General features: G+C 36.9%; 1 protein-coding gene across 2 annotated transcripts in view; it reads right to left on the bottom strand.

The window, feature by feature from the left end:
- LOC131054719 (glutamate receptor 3.3) overlaps positions 1–22,505 on the bottom strand; it is a 148,502-nt gene extending 125,997 nt beyond the window's left edge. Inside the window, exons 1-2 of one of the 2 annotated variants that reach the window (XM_057989291.2) lie at positions 22,247–22,505; positions 4,738–5,041 (exon numbers count right to left, since the gene is read on the bottom strand). In XM_057989291.2, the coding sequence (XP_057845274.2) occupies positions 4,738–5,041; positions 22,247–22,312 (370 nt within the window). In that variant the 5' untranslated portion in view covers positions 22,313–22,505. The remainder of the gene's footprint in view (positions 1–4,737; positions 5,042–22,246) is intronic. The other variant, XM_057989292.2, reaches the window with a different exon arrangement.
- Between the last annotated feature and the right edge of the window lie 2,017 nt (positions 22,506–24,522).

Here is a 24,522-nt window from a genome sequence, read left to right as displayed (position 1 = left end):
CTGATAACATAATCCTCCTGCCTGATTTCGTTCATGTCTTTATCTACCGCAGGCTCAGCAATGTGCAAGGTCCGAGATCCAAACTCTTCTCTTAAAACCTTGGATAATTTCCGAGGAGCCTTCCTTTCTGCTGGCTGATCCATATTTTTCAACAATTCTTCCAACTCCCATGCTGGATCAGTTTCTTTTTCTGGTTCCTTTCTCAACCTTCCTACCAACCAATCTAGAGCGGGGATGGAGTGACTATGAACCTCTATGTGCTCCTACTCCTGTGACTCTTCTTCCATTTCGCCAAGGATAACTTCCACGAACCTATCCTGACGAGCCTCGTCCTGGTGTGAAGGACTTTCTGGTCTTTGACTTCCTGGCTGATGGTGTTCTTGTAAAGTGTTAATGTTGAGTATATCTGGTGTTAGAACATTCTCTGGAGGTGGACTTGCTGGATGTGAAAACATCTCTACCTCCTGTACACTCAAGGAACTTGTCGATGAATGCTCCCTCTCTGTCCTTGCTCTCTTTTGTGGAGGTTCTTCCTGCTGGACTTCTTGTTGAACCTCTTGTGGAACTTCTTGTTGGATATCCTTCTTCCTTGTTGTCCTTGGTCTCTTTGGGGCATTTTTTCCTTTATCAATCCAGACTTCCCCTCCTGCCTGGGCCTGTGAAGAGCCTTCGGTCACCTCACTGTGGGAATCTAGACTTCCCATTAGTTGATATGTCAGATGAACATTTCCTTCCATCAACTTCCTTATCTATCGGTCAGTCCAATGCTTAGTGAATTTCAGCACTGTTCTAGCCAGGACATTCAAATCATCCATTTCAGGCTCTGACCAATCTGGCAACTGAATGGGCTGATCTTTTACTTTCTCAAATTCAGGTTGCACCAAATCTGAATCCTCCTTTACTTGATCCGGCACCTGGTAAACTTCACTTAACCTGATGGTGTCAAGAGGCAATCTGGAATGCATTTTCTTTCAAACCTCAAGGTCATCCTCGGCACCTGCCCAATAATTTTCTAAGTGAAACTTGTGTATGAATTTGACGCCAGCAACCTTCCTGATTTGGCAGTAAGGATCATATTGGGCCCTGGATGTATAAAATGGCAGGCGATAGAATGCCAATTCCCCTGCTGCACTCTCAGCGGCCTCCAAGCCTGGACATATTTCCATGAAGTCACCCAAGACAACTGGGAATTCAATTGATTGCTTCTTCTTCTTTTGCAGTTGATCACAAGCAGTAAATTGTCTCATGAGCTCCAACAATATGAGCTTGTCTGATGGATATCTTGGCAATTTGTATGACTAGAATGAGAATCTTGCGTCTTGCAAGAATATAGCTCCATACTTCTGGACTAGGGCACTTGCTTGCGGTGACACCCTTATGTGCAACTTCTTCTGCATAAGTTGTGTCAAGTACATAGTGAAGGTGTCATTCGCCATCCTGTAAGAACTAACATTGTGAAGATGCAGCTGGGGATAACAATCATGTACTTTCAGTTGCGTTGGCCCGCAACCCATGATTCCTCTTGCTGGCAAACCATCAAATCCTCCCCTTCATGCAAGCATAGAGAACAGGTAGGAGCTCATGAAGAAGGACTAGGACCTTTTTTCTTTTAAGTTTTTCAATTGTTCATGTAGGTAATGACTGATCAATCTGGCCCAATCAACCAACCCATTTGCATTCATGATCTCGCCTATGTAGAAGAACATCCAGGTTTCAAAGTTCACAGAATGTGAACACCCCATTACTCTGCTCAACATCTTTATCATGTCCACATACTCCTACTTGAACTCAAAGATAGTGAGAGTCTTTGGCATCTTGGAGGCATGAATCCTAGGCTTTAGTAACCATTGTTTATTAATCAAATCAGCACACTTGGCAGGACCTGCTTCATATACTGCCTTAGCTGCGCTGCTGGTCCTGTATGTCATGGAATAGTGCGAAGGAATTCCGAAAGCCTCACCAATTGACTCCAGAGTCAATGTTGCCAGCAACTTGCCATCTGATGTTGAGATTGTCTTCCGCTCCAAATTATAATGTTCTGCACACTCCAGAATCAAGTCTGAACACTGAATAGCAGGAGGAAAACCACCTGCTGCAACAATTTCACTCTTGACAATTTTGACAGTTGTTGGTGATGGACTATGCCCTGTTGTCCCGAACATTCTGATCTTGAATGCAGCCAGATTGAACGTGCCCAAATTTGATCGTTGATTTCCTCCCATCTGGAATTCATCCGGGAATGAGGAAGGAAACCTTTCATTTCTGCCTTGATCAATGCCTGCCTGGAGAGGGTAGCCGCCTTGCTTGATTCCACCATGCTGAAAAGCACCTTTGAAATGATGAAAACAAAGACTAAGTATGACCACTCTTCACTTCTCCAATTCTTCTTTCCTGAATCCTGCATGTGAGAAAAGAAATGCCTCTCCATGCTTATATAGAATCCTTCAAAACGTCCTGCTAAGTTAGGAGGTGTCAAATTAGCAATTGAATTTATGATGAGTCATACTTTCCCAATCACTACGCCATGCAAAAGAAACTTCCCTTATGAGTGAGTTCGAATTTAGAAGTTTCATTAAATGCACTAGGCCATGCGTCATACTTGGAAGATTCTCTTCGCCAACTCATTCACTTCCACTCTTTCAAATTTCAGAGGGAAATTGAAGGATTTTTTCAAGATTTGCTTGATTTCATTCTAACTTGTTGCCTTCTGCTTCTGAAGGAATTTTTAAGCCCTTTTCAACATCCCCTATTTTTTAGGGATCCTCCTAGAATTTAGGAGCCAAGTTCATTGGATAGAGAAATTCACCACGATTTCGAATCTATAAAATTTTCCACATTCTGATAAGATTCGGTGTCTAAAAATAGAAAATTCAAAAATTTGCCCGAGGGGATTTTTACTTTTGATTCGTCCTTGACTCTTTGACTTTCATGCCTTAGACAAATTTTCAATCTTCAAGCTTAAGTATAGAATTCATCATGCCTTGGAATTTGATCATTTTCCATGCCTCCAAGCACCCCTCAATTTGGCGCTTTTCATTCATCTTGGGCGGAATTTCCCACTGGTGGAGGATTCAATGAATTTGTGAATCCTCCATGACTTCTTGATTTTGGCGCCCAACTGAGGAGTAGGGCAGAATTTCCCGCTAGTGGAGGATTCAATGAATTTGTGAATCCTCCACGACTTCTTGATTTTGGCACCCAATTGAGGAGTAGGGTGGAATTTCTCACTAGTGGAGGATTCATGCATTTTTCATGAATTCCATGCCTTGGATGGATTTTGAGCCCCTTCCGGATCAGGCCACCATATAAGAATTTGGGATGATTTTCCAAACACAGACAAATTTCCCGAGCTTTCCATTTCAGGAGTGGGCCTATAACACTCAACCATCTTCTGGCTTTCTCTATTTGCTTTTTGATTTTCTGGAATTAGAAATAGTTGCAAATGCCTGATCTTTGTCACCTCGCCCGAATGGTCCTATCCGAACAAACTTTCCAAAAATAGAAACCTTTAAAGTGTCAGCATTAGACCCATAGACAGGATACAAGAATGACTTGCTATAAATAAAAACTTACTAAAAAAATAGAAATTACTAAAAATAGTAAGTTTGATTTTGGGCAAAATGACGACATTCCGAGACTCAATAAAATCCCTAAAAAATAGGAACTTTCTAAACATAGAAAGTTACTCCGTTTTGGCTCAAATTTTATTGGGAGGTTCCTTGAAGGGTCCTAATTCCAGTTGTATGTTCAGTTTTTCCAAAACCCTAACAGAAACCCCTAAAATCTAGGACAAAAGGCAGAAACCCTAAAAAAAGACAAAACAAACCCTAGACTTAACCAAACTTGCCCAAACGAAGAGCAAATTAAATCCAAATGACCCTCAAACACCTGCAAAGCGGAGAGACTGACGAGACTACCACCAAAACCCACAAAAAACCAAGACCAAACGACCAAAAGGGCCTAAAAGTTGGGGGGTCCCTATCTGGGATGTGATGATGTGTGATTAGGTCACAACAGGTCCCCTGTCGCAGAGACGGGGTGAGGTGTGCGATATGCACAACAATAAAGTTAATTATCCATTGGGGTAGATGAACAATTTACTTAGTAGCAAATTGATTGATTGAACTATGGAATATCACCGATTCGATTCACGTTAAAATAGATGTCTCCTAATCAACTTAGTTTAAGTCATAAGTATATTGAAATAGCTTAATTATGGTTAAAAGAAGCCTAAACCTAGTAGGGGACATTACAGAAGATCAGCCATCAACAACAGGAGCAAGTCACACTGCAAAAAGATATTCTCTGAATTTTCATATCACTCTAAGTTGTGCAATCTGATTTCAGAATAATATTTGGTAAGCCTATGAGCTGAATTGTTAGTCATTCGTATTATCTCTGGCAGAAACTTTATATAATAGAGTTATATTGAAAAACCTTGCTGCATGTTTGAAAAAACCCTATCAAACTGACTTTAATTTGCAAATATTTCATGAAATAAATAATTTCTTGGTTTGGCTGTCCGTTTACATTTGTAAGATCACAAAAAATCTCTAGCAAGGATATTTCAACATTGCTTATCCACATGGATAATACAAAATCTTTGATCTCATTTTTGCATATTTACTGCTAGCAAAGCATTCTATTTCTCTTAACTTAAACATCCTAAAATAAACTTCAAATTCAAATGTAGATGCATTCACAAAAGCATAACCAACATCACTAGAAGATTTGTACCTGAAGCAACATTTTGAAGCACACTACAATTTGAGTCAGGCACAAGTAACTCCAATTTTGTGCCATACAATATGTTTGGGTCTTCATTTACTTTTTCCAATGCAAGCTCTAGAGCCATCTTAATGGCCTTCCCAGTTCTCGAGTTCAAGCAAATAAGGGCCCCAATCTTCAGAATAGCTGGTGTTGAATGATTTTGGGCGTGTAATATAGTACAATGATACCAAAAGAAAATCCAGGCAAGAAAAAGCCTCTGATATTGTAAGCATTTCCTTCTGCCCATCTTAAAAAGGATTTCTGTAAAAATCTAGGACCACCAACAAACTTAAAAAATGAGAGGTCAAATCGTCTATGTTTTAAACCAAGTTCTAAAAATATCAAAACCACAAACCACCTTATAACTCAAACATATAATGTGAATGATTCAAAAAATTAAATTAAATTTAAAACATATCAAAATTGGCATTCCTGCTTCAAAAAAAACAATGTGTCATGATGATTTTCTATTAATGAAATGCATTGAAAAAGAATGCTCTTAATATAAACTATAATCATTTAAAAAATATTAAGCAAAACAATGGTTTCAGATATTTGAAAATAAAACAGAAAATCTAAACACAAAAATAATAGTTCCTACCGGCTAAAACAAAGAGCAACTATTTAGCGCAAACAAGATTTGAAATAACAAAACATAAAAGCCACTTGATTCAAAAACTTGCATAGCATAGTAGTATACAAAGCCACAACCTCAATAGCTAACCTCAAAGTAAATTCCAATAGCAAAGTCTACTTTCAATCCAATTAATGGGAACTACAAACATTGACATATGATTTCAGCAACATTAGCATAGCGTTAATCATCACTAAAAGTTTATGTGCTCAAAGCGCATTTTTATAGGTTAAAAAATCTCAATATTTTTTTTTTTATCGATAATGGGCCGAGGCCGTAAACTTTATTAATTTTGAAAAGTAATTACAAAAATGTACAAATTCAGTTCAGTGTGGGCACCGATAGGAAAGAACCGAGTGAAGAAAACCTCCAATCTTGCCCAAGGAAAAAATCCTGGAATAATTTACATGTCCCTGATAGCTAGAAATCTGACTTCGTATGGGATTACAATAATGATTTGAGAAATGCATCATGCTATCAACAATTTAACCATGACTTCTACATAATGGATCTAAGTTATAAGTGAGGCCTTCGTATGGTAAGGGCGAGCGGGGAGACCCAGGAATTGTTTGAATGTTGACCGAGCGGGGGATGAGCGAACTGGATTCTACATGCTGCAAACACAGAGCAATACTATCCTGCAAACTCAAAGTTAGGATACCATTTAACCATGTAAAACTATGAAAGGAAGTAAGCCGCCTGCATCGGCTCCTCCTGAAACCGGAGCCCCTTAATGTTCTCAGGATAAGGTTTCTATCAAAATTGCCTTCTACAATAAGAATATGAAACGAACCAGGGCCATGACAGTCGTGGTCAAAAAATCAAGAGAGTTGAGGGTTCCCAATGTACCCCATCCACATGATCCCCGATACATGAAGGTGAAATATAATCAAAAATATTAACAAAAGTATCTACAACATCATACCTATAGCCACATGAAATGCAAATGTGTTAATATATCTGCCTTGCATTATATGAGCACACTTGCATCTATGTGTGTATACTTATGCTGAGATAGATACTTCATTAATACATCCTATAGCATAAAATTGCAAACTATTTACAGCCTAGAATCGATGATATAAATAAGTGAAAGCCGCTATAAAGATGTATTGCATATCATAGGGGTAATCTTAAGCGTCTGCGTATAATAATAGATATCTTGAACGTTTGATTACTATAAACATTTCTTCAAAAGACAAGTCATCTCCTATCTAAAAACAGTTAAGTATAAAAGTCTTTTATAAGGATTAGCTTTGCTTAGATTAATCGGAATGTTGCAGCCCCAACTTACTCAAAAGGCAAGCCCCTTCCCTCGAACCCCTGCCTAGTCCAATGGAGAGCCCTTTGGCGATTCAGAAGATTTCAGATTCTCCATCTCGGCTATCATGTCCATGTTGAAACCTTCGTCCTGAAGGTATATGGTCAACCAATGGCTGTAGGGAGGAATTTTCACATTGAACCACCACATGAGGAATTTGGCATTCCTCTGGATGATGGGCCTTCTGTTGGCAAACTTCACAAGATTATCATGAATCAGTATTGGGAAACGAGGAACCTAGCGGTTGTTCCGCATGAAGATATCATAATGCCTTGGCTTGGGGGCCAAAAGATCAGAAGTAACATTAACCATTACTTGGTCAAGCTTTATCAGAATGCTATTCTTAAAAACCTTTAAACATAATTCCCTGATGAAATCCCTATTAAGCTCGAAATGGAGTACTACGGCTAGGAACATAGAGGAAATATCGGAATTTGCTCTGAACCTGTCCTCATTGGTGATGAAATCTTCCCCTAAAATTTGAGTAACCCCGTTGATGACCAGGTCCTGAAGATATTTCATGAGGCCTATCATCCGAGCTGCCTTTATTTCCCCAGAAATGGTCATTTGTCTTTTCGAGCTCGAGAGCTTAAGTATAGTATCCATGATGTTTGAATTTTGCTTAGCAGAATGAAGAGGAATAGAAGAAAAAATCTAAATAAAGCTAGAGGTTTGTCTCGAAGTCGGGTGTGAGAATGAAATGAATTTAATTGAGAATGAGCCGGAATGATTATTCCTCATCAATAAGCATTGGTGAAAGTACTTGCTTGAGAGGCATATCGCAAAGAAATGAATGCAAGACCATCCTCGAGATTCCATCATTCAATATCACACATGCTTAGTGTCTGGTTAATATTTGCATGATCGGCATGTGCAGAGATGATTGATACAGCTCAGTCGGCGAGATGAAATTCTCAAAAGATGGTATGGCCGGGTTACAAAAATCGAAGTGGGTTAATGAGGTGAATTAATGAGTGCCGGCAGATGTCGTTTCCGAGATAATCACAGAGGAGGAAGATCTCAAACTTAATAGAGTTAGGATTGCCGAGACAATGATTTCCTAGCAATCTCCATTATAATAACCTAAGCCTAGAGAGTGGAAAGGTAGGTGGATGCCGAGACTATATATATATATAATATCTATACCTACATATACCTGAACATATATATATATATATGCGTTTATGTATGTATAAATATTTATATATATATCATCAGATGTTTGAATGAAAAGAATATATATCAATATGTATATATACATATGTATAGATATATCTATATATCTATATACAAAATTCATGGTTTATATATGTATACATATACATATAAGTCTATACTTTATGTATATACCAATATTCATATATCTAGTAAGGTATATATAAGTTTTGGATTATATCTTAAATGTATACCTATATATATAAATGAAACTGCTAATTGAATTGTGGATGTTAAATGTATATATATATATATATATATATATATATATATATATATATACTGTGAAATTATGAGTGTATATACATATATATATAAATAAATATAGGTATATATGTGTGTGTGTGTATATGTGTGTGTGTGTATGTTTGAATATATATATATATATATGTATGTATGTCTATATATATTTATATGTATATGTATATGTGTGTGTGTGTGTGCGTGTGACTGTATATAAGTCTGACTCCATGTATATCAGCATATACATACATGTGTGTGTGTGTGTACATATTTATGTATTTACATATATGTATATATATATGTATTTACATATATCTATATATATGTATTTATAATATAAATATATAAATATAAATATATATAGATATATGTATATAAATGTATATATATGTGTATCAAAGAATCCTTTGTTTATGTTTTGTTTTGTAATAAGGTCCTAATTGTCCATTTTGTAAGGCCTAGTAGCCTAGGGTGCATTATAAACCCTATGATCAACTATGGTCAAAGGGACTTAGGATGAGTAGAATTAGGGAATCAAGGTTGTTTTGGTCTATTTAGATCCATTTCAATGTGTTTAGGTCCCTAGGTTAATGATAAAATTAGTTTGAATGGCAAAATGCAAAAATTGTCAAAAATTGACAAAAGTTGTCAATTTGTAAAGCAACTTTTCAAAAAGTTGTTGTAATTGGTTACCCAACGTTCATAACCATCTCCAATTGGTTTGAACATGTTGGGAAAACTATAAAATGCCTCAACAAACTTGTGTGGGGGTTGTTGTGGGTGAAAATTGTAAAAATTGCTATTTGAAATCAATAAAATCTGCATTTTTGCTGTAATTTTGCTGCAAACTCGCTTGGTGCGGATTTGTATGGCCTCCAATGTGAAAACTCTTTTCATGGGAAGATGGGTGGTTGAGTTACCTTTCATTTGAGCCAAGGGGGAGGTTCTAAAGTGGAGTATTGAGGGAGAAAAGGCACTGCAAACCTCTGCAACCCGTGAAAGTGCCCTAGGCTAGAGTTTTTACTTCCTTTCTTCATTCCTACCATTTTAACCATGGGAAAAATCTGATTCTTGGTTAGATGGAGGATTGGGGAGTGTACTTTAAGATTCAAAAGGTTTCAGACCGAAAGGATGCAGTTTGGGTGAGATTTTATTAAATTTGGCCAGGCATCTCTATGTGACTGGTTGTGGGAATTGAATAAAATTCATGAACAGTCCCCATAACTTTAGTTTTAATGCAAACCAGAAGCTATAACTTGGTATTTGGTGATGATTTGGATACCCCAAGGTGCTCCAACAGTTGGTTTGGTGGAGTTGCAGGTTTGGGGAGTAGTTCCTTTGTTAAGTGCTTAGATTAGCCCTTCTAGCCAAAGATGAGGGTTCATTAGTAATGGTACTTGCAGGAGGTTCCAGAACCTGTCCTTTGGCAGAAAGTGTTGTCCTAGGTTGGTGATCAACAAAATCAAATAATATTGGTTTGTCCTTTGGAGTTTTGGGTGGGAAGCCAAAAAGTGAGTTTTGGGGGCTACTAGGTCTAAAGAGCCAAATTGCACTTTGTGACTTTTGGGACTTGAACAACCAAATCAAAGGGTTGTTTGGCATCATTTGAGTTTGTAGGAACCTATTGAACCTATCTTGAGCCTTTGTAGGCCTATCAAACCATTTGGAGGGGTTGTGAGCAATTTGAGTCATTTTGAGCACTTTTGCCTGTGGGGTTTGAAACCAAACTTTGATAACCTTTGCATATTTTCCCTTTGTGGGGTTATGGGGATGAAAATAGGTGATATGGGATGTTGAATTGATACTCTTAAAGGTGTGAGGCTTGGTTGAAGTGAATCCTTAAAAGGAGGGTTTGTTGTTTGGTTGAGCAAGTGAGTAACTTGGAGCATTTTCAAGTTGTTTGAACCATACCTCTACATCAGATCCAAATTCACCTTATTTTCCTTTCTTGTCAAGGTCAGAAATCCAACCTTGACAAAGAATTTTCCTTGTCTTGATCTTGAATTTTATCATTTCAGCTTTTCTATGACAACTTGACAACTTTCAAATTCCATGTCTTGGCAAGAAAATTTCCTCATCTTAAAGATCATTCATTCCTTGGATTTTACCATTCATTCCTCATTCTAGACTTGGATTTCTTAACTTGACCTACCTATTCCTGACTTTGATCAAACTATTGTCATTTTATGACATCTTTGGTCCATCAGTAAGAACCAATCAGAGATACGATCCATGGACCAGCACTGACCTAGTTGATCAAGGAGAAAGCAGAAGAATCATGAAGTGTGAAGTGTTGCCTTGTCCGAAGGAAGTTCCTCCCTTGGCCCTTTCTTCCTTCCCCAAAACTCCAGAACCCCGAGGTTCTGAAGTTCCTTCCCTTTGCTTCCTCTCCTTCTTTCCCTTTCTCTTCTTCTCTCCGAACTCCGGAACCCCGAGGTTGGGTTCCGAAGTTCCTTTCTTTTCTTCTTCCCTTCCTCGGAACTCTGGAACCCTGAGGTTCCGAAGTTCCTTTGTGCAGTTCCGCCTTTTCCTTTTCTTCCCTTCTCAGTTCCCCGGAACCCCGAGGTTCCAAAGTTCCTTTCCCTTACCTTATACGGAACTTCGAAACCCCGAGGTTCCCTCCTAGCCTTTCTTCCTTCTTTTCTCCAGAACTCTAGAACCTTGAGGTTCCGAACTTCCTTCTCTCCTTTCCTTTTCTCTCTAGTTTTCCCCGGAACCCCGAGTTTCCGAAGTTCGTTCCTTAGCCTTTTTCTAGTTCTCTGGAACCCTGAGGTTTCAAAGTTCCCTGCTATGTCTCTTTCCTCTTCCCCGGAACTCCGGACCCCCGAGGTTTCGAAGTTCTTTCCTTGTCTTCCCCACTTCGGGAACTCGAATTTCCGAAGTCCCTGGACTTCTTTCCGACTGGCGACACTTCCGGATGACGTGATCGACACTCAAGGCTTTAAATGCTCCAACTGCCTTTGTGACTTATGCACCTTCTTTTGTGGAGCGACAGCGGTGCATTTAATGTTTTTGACAAGATTTCCATCAGGAGAGGTATGGGGCCATGCTTGTTGTGGTGACTTATGTCATGTCTGCATGCTCTGACTTTGGAAGGTCAATCAATCCACCCTCCTCAAGGTTGCCTTTTCAGGGTATGGCTAGGTTGCTTGCATGTACAGAAGTCAAGTGCATGCACTTCCCTGCACTCCCAGACTGACATACAGGGGTCATGATCCCTCTTGTAACCAGTTTTCTATATAAAGGTTGTTAAGCCTCATTGTAAAGGGTTCTCTCCCTGCTACCTTGAGCTTTCCTATGTTCTTTCTCTTCTCTTGAAGACTTGTAATTATTTTTGCATTTCTGCAATTGTAAGTTTGGCCTTTGGCCTTTGAATGAATTGAAATTACATTCTTGCCTTCCTTCAACTTATGCATGTTGTGTATGTTTCCTTACCTTCATCATAAGTGTATGTTTTGTGGCTCTTCTCTCCACATATGGTGTGTTAACTTGTTTTTCTGAGTGTGACTTGTGGGAAACCTGTTAGGATTCCCAAAAATTCTGAGAGAGGGGGGGGGGGGTGAATCAGTATCTGACCGGTATGTTAATTTTCTTATCTTATAACATAAAAAACACATTAAAACTAAAACTGTGTACCGGTAAAGCAGAAATAATGCAGCAAATAAGAACAAGAACCACAACATGAAAAGCTCACCATAACACAATATTTTAACGAGGAAACCCAGTGTGGTAAAAACCTCGGTGGGATTTGTGACCCACAATATTCGCTTACTGGCCAATAAAGGAATATTACTGCTACAATAGGGGCCTGCACATGCAGGAAGGCTAAGTGCCTAGAGCTCACTGCTCAATTACAAAGGAAGTCACACTGACTTACAAAAATGGATTATACTAATCCAATGTCTTGTACTGCTTCAGATTAGCATTTGCTATGCCAGATTTAGTACCAGTTTAAGCTCTGCTACATACATAAACCCTTATCCAATAATTCGCATATTAGGTCTACTACCTTCTATTCATATTTCGCATACTACATCTTATACAATAATCTACAATGATCTCATATATATGAGTCATATTACAATCCGCCATGTCGGCTTACAAAAGATTTTACAATTAATTACAAAATGCATTTATACAAAATTGTTGTTGGCTAGGGTGCCGGTATTCTTCCTTTTCAGTGCCACTGCACTGTATGTCGGTGGAGTCTGTCGGTGCTGGTCCCTGTGTCTGCCTGCCGGTATCACATGATTGCAAGGTTGCCATCAATGACAATACCTTCAATCACCTACAATTTCTCATTGGAGTGTGCATTTGCCAACAATCTCCCCCTTTGGCATTGATGGCAACACTCATGAGAAAAATTCAAGAATGTATCCAAAAATTGAAGTCCAAAAATCTTGCCAAAAACTGTACCAGAAATTGTACCAGATGTGTGCTCCCCTTGAGAAGATGATTTCTACTTTTGGATTTTTCTCATCTCTACTACTCCCCCTTTGACATCAATGACAAAAGTTGTCATTCGTTGTCAGTGGAGTCCTGCCTGGATTCTTGTAACCGGTGGGTTACAATCTGAAAAGTATCTATCAAAACCAAATTTAAACCATTATTGAATGATTTGTTGTCTTTTAGTGCCTCTTGAGTTCTCTGCACTGTACCGGTGAGGATGTGCATTTGCTCTTCCGATGTCTTCAGTCTGGGAACCAAAGCTTCAGATATTTATTTTCTCAAAGAAATGAGGTAATCTAGTTTGGGACCAAGTCTACATTTCAAGTGCTTTGCTTTATCCTTTATTCTCTCTTTGTCCTTCTCTAACTTCTTGATTTTCTCTTCTAGCTCTACAATCTTCTTCTCTATCTCCAAAAATGAATCCGATGTACCTATCAGATTGTCAACAATATTGTTAATCTTATCTTGTGCTTTGCTGATTTCCTTGTCTAGATCTTCTGTTAAAATATTTGCTTTACAAGAATCTCTATACAATTTCTTGATGTCAAAAATTGTCTCTCCAAGTTCCAGTAATAATGTTTCCATTTTCTCCTTAATCTTCTTCACAATTTCCTCAAAGAATTTCTCTTTTTCTTTAGTCATTCTCTCCTTAAATGTATCCTCATTTATTTGATCAACCGTAAGAATGTTGTCGGTGATGAACTTAGACAATGTGTCTAGTTGACCTAAAGAATCTTTGTTATCTACAATGCACTTTGGTGCTATCAATTTAAGAATGGGGATTGTGTCATCAATAGCCTTATAGGCTTGTGCATTACATTTTGTGATCTTCTTTATTGAATCCAATAAGACCTCTGTTACATTTGTAGGTCAGAATTCTGCCATAGAAGTACCAGATGTCTGTCCAACTGTCTTCACAATAGCCATGCTACCGGTTTTAGTAATCACCTTGCTTGATTCAACCTCTGGTAGGTCAGTCTGTGTTTGCATTTCTATAAGTAAAGGTTTTTCAGTTTTAGCTGGTGGCACTGTTTCTATCTGAACTTGTGTCTCAACCTGTACCTGTTCTAGTTTCTCCATTTGTGTCTCAGAAGATTTTTCTGAGCTCTCAACAGTCGGTTTCTCAGGTATAGCCTCTGTATGTACTTCTGGTTTCTCTGTTTGTACCTCTGCACTGTCCATTGCCGGTTCTCCTGATTGTTTATCAGTTGTATCTACCGGTTTCTCTAATGGTTTACCAGTCGTATCCTCTGTCGGTTGCTCTGTCTAAGTAGGTTTTTTTGTGTTTATATTTACAGTTTCATTTACCTCAACCTCAGCATCTGCAGCCGATGACTCAGTAGTCACATTTGTCTTCTTGTCCTCAGTGGTTTCTCTGTCAACCACAACATTTACTTCTTGAGTATCTATATTCACAGTGTACAAAACTTCAGACTCAGGATTTGTATCCTCTAATGGAATCTCGATACTCTCAGTAGCCGATTGACTATCAGTAGTATCTACCGGTGCAATATCTAAAGGAGGTGGGGGCACATTATCAGTTATTTTAAGGCTTGGAGGTCCACCTACCTTACCTTTCCCCTTATCCCTGTCATTTTGATATACTTTAATAGTCTTTGGTCTAAGTAATTCTTCCTGTTTTTCTTTTTCCACAAAGAACATATCCCATGCATCTGTTGTTTCCTCAGAGACTTCTTTTATTCTTCCTGCCATCAGTGCTACATGCCAGTGAGCAGTGGAGAATACTGTCCGGTTTGCTTCACTGATTAGTTTATCTATTTCATCAGTTGAGTTGACTGGATATACTACAAGTAATTTCTCAATCTTGATTTTCTTGTCCAGCTCAACGATAGCTAACCTTCTAGCTTCTAATCTCCTATATAGATCATTTGGTATTTCATCAACAACTTCCATCAAAAATTTCTTGTATATATCTAAGTGTAAAATTACACTGTTCTCTATGCTTTCCTTGTCATCTGCAGATAGTATGTTGTATATTTTGCTGATGTTTTTCAATTTTCCATCTTTAGTTATTTCGCTCAAGAGTTTATCCTGTGGAGCAATATCTTGTTTTACCTTCTTTTTCTTTGGAGTCATTTTCTTTGCTGGAGGCTTAACTGCCTGTTGTTTTTGTCTGGTTCTCTTGGGTAGAGGTGAGGGTACCGGTGAGGGTTTTCTTTTCCTTTCTACCCTTTTAAATATCGTCGGTATATCACTCTCAGAGGAAGTTCCAACCGATGAAAGATGAGTTTCCGGTTGAAGTCCTTCCAACTCACTTTCCTTTATACCAGTTTGCTTCAAAACATCTTCTTTAATTGCTTTAGCCTGCCGGGTTCCTTTTCTTACTATTTCTTCGACCTTCTTAACCCTTTTTCTAGACTGAATTCCACTCTCAATTGTTTCCGCATTTCCAAAAACTTTCTCAGTGGGTTCCTTTGGTGGTTCAAGGAGGGCTTTTGCATAAGTTTCAATAATATTGTCATCTGTTTCATAGCCCATTTCAATTACCCAGATAGTTCTAGGGACAACTGCCTCCATCCAGATTTCATCCTTTTTAATTACAAAACAAATTTCTTTCTAATATTTGTCCACAATAGCTTGTGACAGTCTTACTCTAGTTTTCATTCGGGCCTTCAATGCTTGAAAATATTCATTTAAGTTTTTCTCCCGGTTTTCTCCCATGTTGTTTAGTAGATCCAATAGTTGCTTTCCTACCGGAATGTCAAAGCCAAAATCTCTTGCACCAATACCGGGTACTTGTTTAGTTATGTACAGCATTAAACAAACAAGCAAATTTCCAAATCTGAATGTTCCTTTCTTATCTCCTTTAATCTTCCCCAGATTGTCTATCAATTCATCTTTGAGCCATTCACATACATCTACTCTTGCATTATCATTAACCATGTCATAAGCACTTTTAATACATAGGCTAGAAACTGAGTTCAACCTATTTGCATGTGTAGCTTTATAGCCTAATATCATACTGATAAATCTAACATTGATGTCTTTTACATCGTTTACCCTTAGAGACCTTTTGTCGAATATTGCACCGGTTAGGTTTATCACTGTGTCATTTGAGACCTTCTTTGTTCTGTCAGGTTTGCTACCGGTAGAAGGTAGCCTTGTTACTACCTTAACGACTTCCTTTGTGATTTTATGAATTGAATCCAACCAAAAGAATTCACCATGAACTCTGCTTAGCACAATCCTTATAATATCTTTGGGAAAATCTAGGACACTAAGGATTTCAATAAAACCTAAGGTTTCCACTATCTTATGTTCGGGCTTGATATTTCCAAATTCATCACAAATCACAGTCCTATACATATTTTTGATCTCATCATCACCTAATTCCTCTATATGACAATGTGTATACATCCTAAGGTCTTCAACATATACTACTCCCTTAGGAATTTGAGAAAATGCACCTATGCTATCATCTTTCTTCGCAATTTCAGGAACCAATTTGAATACGGGTCTAGGGCGCTTAATTACTTCAATCACAGTAGGGTTTGCAATAAATTTAGGAGTGGATGAGGATGTCATGATTATAAATACCTCAATCTACCTTTAGGATGAATGCTTTGATGAACTGCTTCACTTTTTCGCTAAGGATGTCTTCGCTCAGAGACTTTCGCGCTCTTGAAGGTTTGAATGCTCGATGAATGAAAAAGGAGCCAAAACACTTGCTTTATAATGTTATTTTCTCCAACTACCACATTTATTGCTCGCCGGTTAAGTCACAACTTTGTTGATTTTCCCAGGTTTTATTGAATGTATTTTAATGTATATATCTGATTCAATCTGATACTTGCATTCTTGGAATTCTATGTGTTCTCAAATTGAATAACATTATACTATATATATTCTTTTGGAGAGGCATGTCCTTGAACAGACATGTCTCTCCTTTAATTATAATAATTTAATCAATATTATAATGTTTCATCAATCAATTATTAATTTAGAATAATATAATAGATTAATATTGAATATTAAATTTAATATGATTAATAATAATATAATAATATAACATAATAATATATTATTATTAATCAACATATATTATATGTATTCTAAATGATCATTCGACTCAAGCTACAAACATTAACAAACTTAACTCATCTGCCAGTATAGAAGTAATTTCAACTTCTCACCATCAATCGAGGGAATAATAGCATGTTTTTCATTTTGTTGCTAAACCCTCAAGGATTTTCCTTCAGTTAGATGAAGAGTCTCCTGCCGGTAGAGTGTTACTCTATTCTGCCAGTGGAGGAGTATTCCCATCAACATTCAGATCTGACTTTCTGATCCATTGTTTTGAGAATTCTTGCTTTACCTCTTCAACCTTTTCTTTACCTTTCAAACTAGGACCTTTGTTATCTCCCAGTGGGGACTTGCTTCTACAGAATTTTGCAATATGTCCAATCTTGTTACAAGCATAACAAGTCACATTGTTTTTCTGAATAGCTTTCCCATTTTCTATGCCGGTATGTGTTCTGCATTGATTAGATAAATGTCCAAATCTTCCACAAACACAACATCTTACATTCATTCTGCAATTTTCTGAATTATGACCAACTTTGTTGCATTTAGAACATTGACCGGTGGGTGTATTAGTGTTTTGATAATTTCTAGATCTACACTGATTTGCTCTATGACCATACTTGTTACAGTTAAAGCATTTCCCATTAAATTTGTAAGCATTAGGTTGTCTTACCAGTTTGCTATGATCATGATTGTTTGCAGTACCGGAGCTTTCACCAATTTCAAAGCCAAAGCCATTTGTATCACCATTAGGTTTCTGATTCTTCAGCATGTCAACAAGTTCTTCTGAACTTTTCTTGACTTTCTCCTTGTGTTGATTTGCAGCAGTCAATTCATTCTCCAAGATTCCTTTCTGTCTCATGAGTTCAGTTCTGTCATTTTGTGTATGCATCAAATCTGTCTTCAACATATCATTTTCGTGACTGAGTCTTGTGTTTTCATTTTCAGTATCATTTAGTCTTCTAACCAAGTCTTCTTCATTCTTCTTTCTGTCTTCAATTTCTTTACAAAACCTTATAGTCATATCTTGCATCTCATTCTTTGTTGTACTAATTTCTTGTCTTCGCTTGTTTACCAAATCATTAAGAATTTCCTTTTCATCTTCATCATTTTGCATCTTTTCACAAAGTTCTCTCCTCTTGTTCCTTGCATTAGTAAAATTCTCTTGAAGTGCTTGAATGATATCCTGAGCAGCCTTCAGATCATCTTCAAGTTTGATATTCTTCACCTTTTCTGCATCATAGTCTGAAAGAGCTGTTTCCAATTGCTTTCTCAAGTTTTCCATCTCTACCGGTGTCAAGATCTTCCTCAAGCTATTAGGCTTTTGAAAATAGAGGACCAAGCTCTGATACCAATTGTTAGGATTCCCAAAGATACTGAGAGGGGGGGGGGTGTGAATTAGTATCTAACCAGTATATTAATTTTCTAATCTTATAACATAAAAAACATATTAAAACTGTGTACCGGTAAAGCAGAAATAATGCAACAAATAAGAACAAGAACCACAACATGAAAAGCACACCATAACACAATATTTTAACGAGGAAACCCGGTGTGGAAAAAACCTCGGTGGGATTTGTGACCCACAATATTCGCTTACTAGCCGATAAGGGAATATTACTGCTACAATAAGGGCCTGCACATGCAGGAAGGCCAAGTGCCTAGAACTCACTGCTCAATTACAAAGGAAGTCACACTGACTTACAAAAATGGATTATACTAATCCAATGTCTTGTACTGCTTCAGATTAGCATTTGCTATGCCAGATTCAGTACCGGTTTAAGCTCTGCTACATACATAAACCCTTATCCAATAATTCACATATTAGGTCTGCTACCTTCTATTCATATTTTGCATACTACATCTTATACAATAATCTACAATGATCTCATATATATGAGTCATATTACAATCCGCCATGTCGACTTACAAAAGATTTTACAATTAATTACAAAATGCATTTATACAAAATTGTTGTCGGCCAAGGTGTCGGTATTCTTCCTTTTCGGTGTCGGTGCACTGTATGTCGGTGTAGAGTCTGCCAGTGTCGGTGCCTATGTCTGCCTGCTGGTATCACATGATTGCAAGGTTGCCATCAATGACAATACCTTCAATCACCTACAATTTCTCATTGGAGTGTGCATTTGCCAACAAAACCTTCTCCCCTCTTGGCATTCAGTGGATTCTAACCTTCATACATGCATCAGGATCACTAATACAAATCTCCTAGGTGTTTCAATTAATTTTTTGTGTCATTTCGGTAGGGAGAGGAACAATCTCTTCTTGGTGCATCACCTCCTTTTGTTTTAAGCATTTCTCTCTTCCCTTTACCTCTGCAATCCGTTAGGATAGGCTTAGGAGTTAGTTTAGAAGTGTTGAGTTGGTTCAACACCTGCACCTGGATTGAGAAGGAAGTCGGCCTTCTCTGGAGATTTAACTCCCTTGCGCAAGGTCCCACACTTCGGGGTTGTTTCCATGTTTCACAAGATTGCTGAGTTGATAGCTCAGCAATGGTGCGAGCTTTTGTGATAACACATACCTTTTCAAGGGCGAACCTCACACCTACTTCATGGATTGATCACTGCATGTCTAGACTGACAAGGGTTTACAACCTTCCCAAACTACTAGGAGACCAAAACCATCACCAAGCTAGGCAATACTAAGCAAAACACCTAATTTAAAAAGCGAAAAGTGGGGGTCCCCATTTGCAATGGGGTGTGTGTGTTTACTACACAACACTATGCATCTTAGAGTGCCAGTTCACAAGTTTTATGAGGAGGTTAAAGTCAAAATCAGAACTTCGATAGACATTTCAGAAAGTTGTAAAGTGATATTGGGGTCAATCAAGGGTGCCCCCTATCCCCTACTCAATTTGGCTTATGTACTAACAAACTTAAAGAGTGGTTAAATTTGCAAGGTGGCAATGGTGTGCGTTTGGGCAAGTTTGTGATAAGGCTTCTTCTTTATGTGGATGGTCTTATTCTGATTGCTAAAGACTCTGGGGTTGCAAGAGCACTTATTTGCCCTTGAACATTTTTGCAAAGTGGTGTGGATGCAATTCAATATCACCAAGACTAAAGTCATGGTTTTCTCCAATAGAAGAAAGCACAACCAGCATAAGTTCTACTTTGAAGGCAATATTCTTGACGAAGCTACAAAATACAAATATCTTGGGATTGACTTCAACAGATATCTAAGTTGGGAAGGTAGCAAAAAGAAGAGAACTTTAGGAGGATGGAAATTGTTTTATGCTCTACATAACAGATGCAGCGAGACAAAGCTATGGGATTGGAAAACTATTCAAACTCTTTTTAGGCTTTTAGTGCTTTCAGTTGTACTCTATTGGTGTGAATTGTGGGCCAACATTACCTCGAACTCAAAGTAGAAACGTATTGAGAAAATCCAAAAATGCTTGATCACAAGCAAGTTCAAAATTAAAAGTTTGGTTCTTTATGATATCATGGTGAGTGAAACAGGGACTGCTCCTATTGAAGCAATTGCTATGGTGTCTCATAAGATATTTAAAAAGAATTGAGCACATGGAAGCGGGTAGATGATTTAAGATTGTTTTCAATGGCATCTTGTGCAAAAGAAAGAAGAGTTAAATGAAGCAAAACAGCAAATGGATGGGTAAATCGAATATCTACATGAATGTGTGCCCCATAAATATCAAAGAGATAAAGGATTTTATTATGGATAAGTTCCACAAGCATACATGGGGCAAAGTGCTAGGGAGAAAGAAAAATTCTTATATCAAGGAGTTCAATCCTACTTGTGATCATCATCAAAAAGCGTACATAGGGGCTAATATTTTGTGGACAGCCAAAACTCTTATTGCTCAATTAAGAACTAACTCTCATCAACTCCGTTGTGAAACAAGGAGGTGGCAAAGGCCAAAAGAAGCTTGGGAAAAAGTGTGTATTTTTTGCACTTTCGAGGCAGTGGAATCAAGAAAACACTTCATTTTGGAGTGTGATACCTTCAAGGGCAGCAAAAGCAAATATGTAAATATCTTGACAGCTAATTCTCGGTATAGTCTTTTCAACGAGGGGATTGTTGAAAAGTTGAGGGAGCTCATCATCACCTTGATTAGAAAGAGGAATGAATTGTAGAGGTCAATATGACTAGGATGGTTGTCCCATAGACTATTTTTAGTCTCATGGACATTAAAATTTTCTTCTCCCTCCTCCTCGATAGATTAATGTTCCATCTTGATGGGTTCTTGAGTATCTCTACGTGGCCATGAACTTAAAATTACAGCTGCGGTCCACAATGAACTACCTGCCCTGATCTGTATTTTCAATCGGCCATAATGTTGGTCTACCATCTTGAGTTTTGGTAACCATCCATTAGTCAGGTTTGCCCTTCTTTGTCTTCAGCTTCCTCGCATAAACATTCTTTCTGATTGTCAAGAGAGCTTTGTTCATTGAACTCAACTTCAATTTTCATTGAACACTCAGCTTCAATTTAGCTACTTTTGGATTCAATTGTGTGGATTTTTTTTGCATCTATGTTTCGGATCACGCTCCGTGATCCATCATCACGATGATAGAGAGCACCAGGAGATGTATAATTGTAAGTTGCAGACTTAGCTAGACTCAGGTTCCACGTGCTTCTTCCCCTCTTTCGTCCCATCCTTTAAATCACCTTGAGTTTAGCTAAGTCTACAACTTACATTTATATATCTCCTGACACTCATTATCATCTTGATGATGTATCATGGAGTGTGATCTGAAATGTTGATGCAAAAAAGATACACACAATCGAATCTAGAAGCAGCTAAGTGATGCAATTATGGATTGTGGAAATCAGATAAAACTAACCCATGCAACTCCCAATAAGCGCCAATGAAATCTTTCTCTATTGTGTGTACCTTTGCACACCCCGATATCCACTACCTACCATTAATGCCCCGATCATTACCCTACTGATAGCTATGTGCAAATGGTCGGAACAAGCTATGCTGCTATCTTTGCATTTGGTTTACTTTGAAACCTACCCAATTATTTACCCTAATAAATTACAGACGGGATGACATCAAGTGATAAAGCATCGGGGCCTTCATAGAGGAACCCCGTGTGCAAATTCCCGAAAGACACGATAAAGTGTTAAAATTTGTGGCGTATGCTTACAACAATGGACAAAACAAGGCGTAGAAGGTTACAGAATTTACCATACCAAATCATAATGATTTTAGTGCTTTCCTTTCAACAATCAAAATAATAACAGTAGTAACAACAAGAGCAACGATACCAATAACTACATAACTATGGTTGAATTATGCTAAGACCGAGCGAACCAAAAACACCGAACAAAATTTTACAACTAAAACCTTTTATAATCCAGCTATAAATTCATAGTACACAATATATATTATACGTGTAAAAAATATAATGATCACAAATATTATGTTTCCAAAAATTAATATCAAAAAAAATTATCTGCAACTTATTAAGATAAATGGCTGGATTGCGGCAATGTGTAAATGCAACAAAAATTCACTCATTTATGAGGATTCTGCAATTTAAAACGTTGTACTGATATTTTTTCCAACTAGAAATAGAATTTACCTGATGAAATTGAGTGGCAGGGAACAACAAAATTGGACATGAAAAGCAGGCTCGAAAAAGATGCATTGCTCTCCTCTTATAAAATCCATTGGATTCTTTGCTTGCGCAGTTATGTTGCGTAAAGAATTACTAAACAAAATTTTACACTTCGTAATCAGGAATCTCTGAGAACAGGAAGAACAAATTTGGAAATGTTCTGCCAGGGTTTTACGTTAACTCGTATGAACTCTACTTCAAATTGGGCGGCAGAAGTTCCGCTTTTGCTTTTATTTCGGAAAGAAGAGAAAAAAGGGGATATTAAGATTTTTATGCTTCTCTTTCCTTTAAAAAAACGAGGGAACGTGATAAACGAGTTCTATTTAAATTTTTTACATTTTATTTAGTGAAGACTATACCTATCTAAGCAAAGCAATAAAACCACCCACAAATAAATGGAATCAGAAATCGTAAAATTTAATTAAATTAAAGGACTACTGATATGTATTTTTTATAAAATAATATTAAAATGTTGCAAAGTGAAAAATAATATGCAATCAAATAAAATTAATATAAAATTCTAATATAAGTAGGAGTAAAAGAAAGGCTAAAACTCATGTAAGAATATTAGGTTCTTTAATTTAATGTTTAAAAATAAGCTATGGGAAAATAGGGGGCTGCAACAAATGTCACGTGGCTCTACAAATTTGTTTCCCTCTTTTTTTTTAACATTTTATTTGTATTTTTTATTGTGCACAAATTATTACTAATATTATTAATACCAATTTTAATATTTCCCTTAAAAAATAAGTAAAAAAATAAATATTTATGGGACCACCAAGATATTTCCTAAAAAAGTTGAACAGATATTTCCCAAAAAAGTTGAAACAATTCACCTTTGACTTCTCTAAACAATTAGCTCTTGAATTTAAGAAATGTGGGATTAATAATTTCAAACATTTCAGTTCAAAAATTTAAAATATTTATTTAAATTAATAGTTAGAAGTAATTTTTTACATTTGTATTTAATCAATATAAATATTTAAATACATCTAATTAAAACACTTTATATCTATGAATACACAAATTTTAATTATCTATATATATCTCCATATTTTGTATCTATTTTTAAATATATGTGCTGGTAGCATTGTAATGCAACATATAAGACATTGGATGAATTAATATTATTATTTGTTGTTGCTCATGTATATAATAAAGTTAACCAAGGTTATAATTATTATTATAGAAATTTAACTTAAATAATTTAACTTTATAAAATTAATAATCTTCGATTGTCATTTCTCATTTATATAGCAAAGTTAACTTAGTGTTATAATTATTATTATAAAAAATGATTTAATTTTATAATGCTAGCAATCTACAATCGTGTTGATATAATTAAATTAATTATTAGTAGTTAGCATTAAGGTTTTAATTAGAAATAGTGTCAATGTCAATGTTAGGGTTAGGACTAGAGTTAAGGTTAGGGTCAGTGTTAACAATAATGTTGATAACTAATTTAATTATTTGTAATTAGCATTATGATCTTATAATTAGGGTTAGGGTTAGACTTAGAGTTAGAATTAGGGTTGGCACCAAGGTTGGGGTTAGTTAAAGGCTAATATTAGAGATTGATTTAAAGATAGGGTTGGGATTATAAATAGTGCTAATGTTAGGGTTAGAGTTACAATAAATGTTATAGGTAAGTATGGGTTTAGGGTTTGGGTTAGAGTTAAGATTACAATTAGAATTAGTGTCGGTTTTAGAATTAGGGTTAGGGTTAGTGTTAGATAGATAATTAGAGTTAGGGTTAAGGCTAGAATTATTATGAGTGTTAGTGTTAGGGTTAGACTTATACTTAGAGATATATGGTTAGATTTAGACTTAGAATTAGTGTTTGTTTTAGGGACGAGGTTAGAAATAGGGTTAGAGTTATGTATATAAATAATATTGGTGGTGTAGCGTGTTGTGGTTGATCTTGGCATGATTTCTGGTGGAGTTGAGTGTTTGGAAATTTGATTTAGGTCCATGTTATGTTATGTAAATCATTATATTGGTCTGGTGGTTGGTCTTTGTATCAGGTGATGTAGTTTTGTAATTAAGGGTTGAGGGTTTAGCCAATCTTGTTGTCAAGGTTGATGACTTGTATATATAAGTGATATATTCATGAAATTTTGGTGTCAATGTTATGTTTGCATTATCGGTGAGAGGTCTATGTGCAAACAAGTGATTTATCCTTCGGTGTTGAGTTTGAGGTGAGATTGGTGTTGCAGGGCAAACATTTGTGCTTAACCGGA

The sequence above is a fragment of the Cryptomeria japonica genome, chromosome 5, assembly GCF_030272615.1.
Source record: "Cryptomeria japonica chromosome 5, Sugi_1.0, whole genome shotgun sequence".
NCBI classification, from domain to species: Eukaryota; Viridiplantae; Streptophyta; class Pinopsida; order Cupressales; family Cupressaceae; genus Cryptomeria; species Cryptomeria japonica.
The sequence above is the reverse complement of the archived record's forward strand: the minus strand, read 5'-3'. Positions and strand labels throughout refer to the sequence as shown.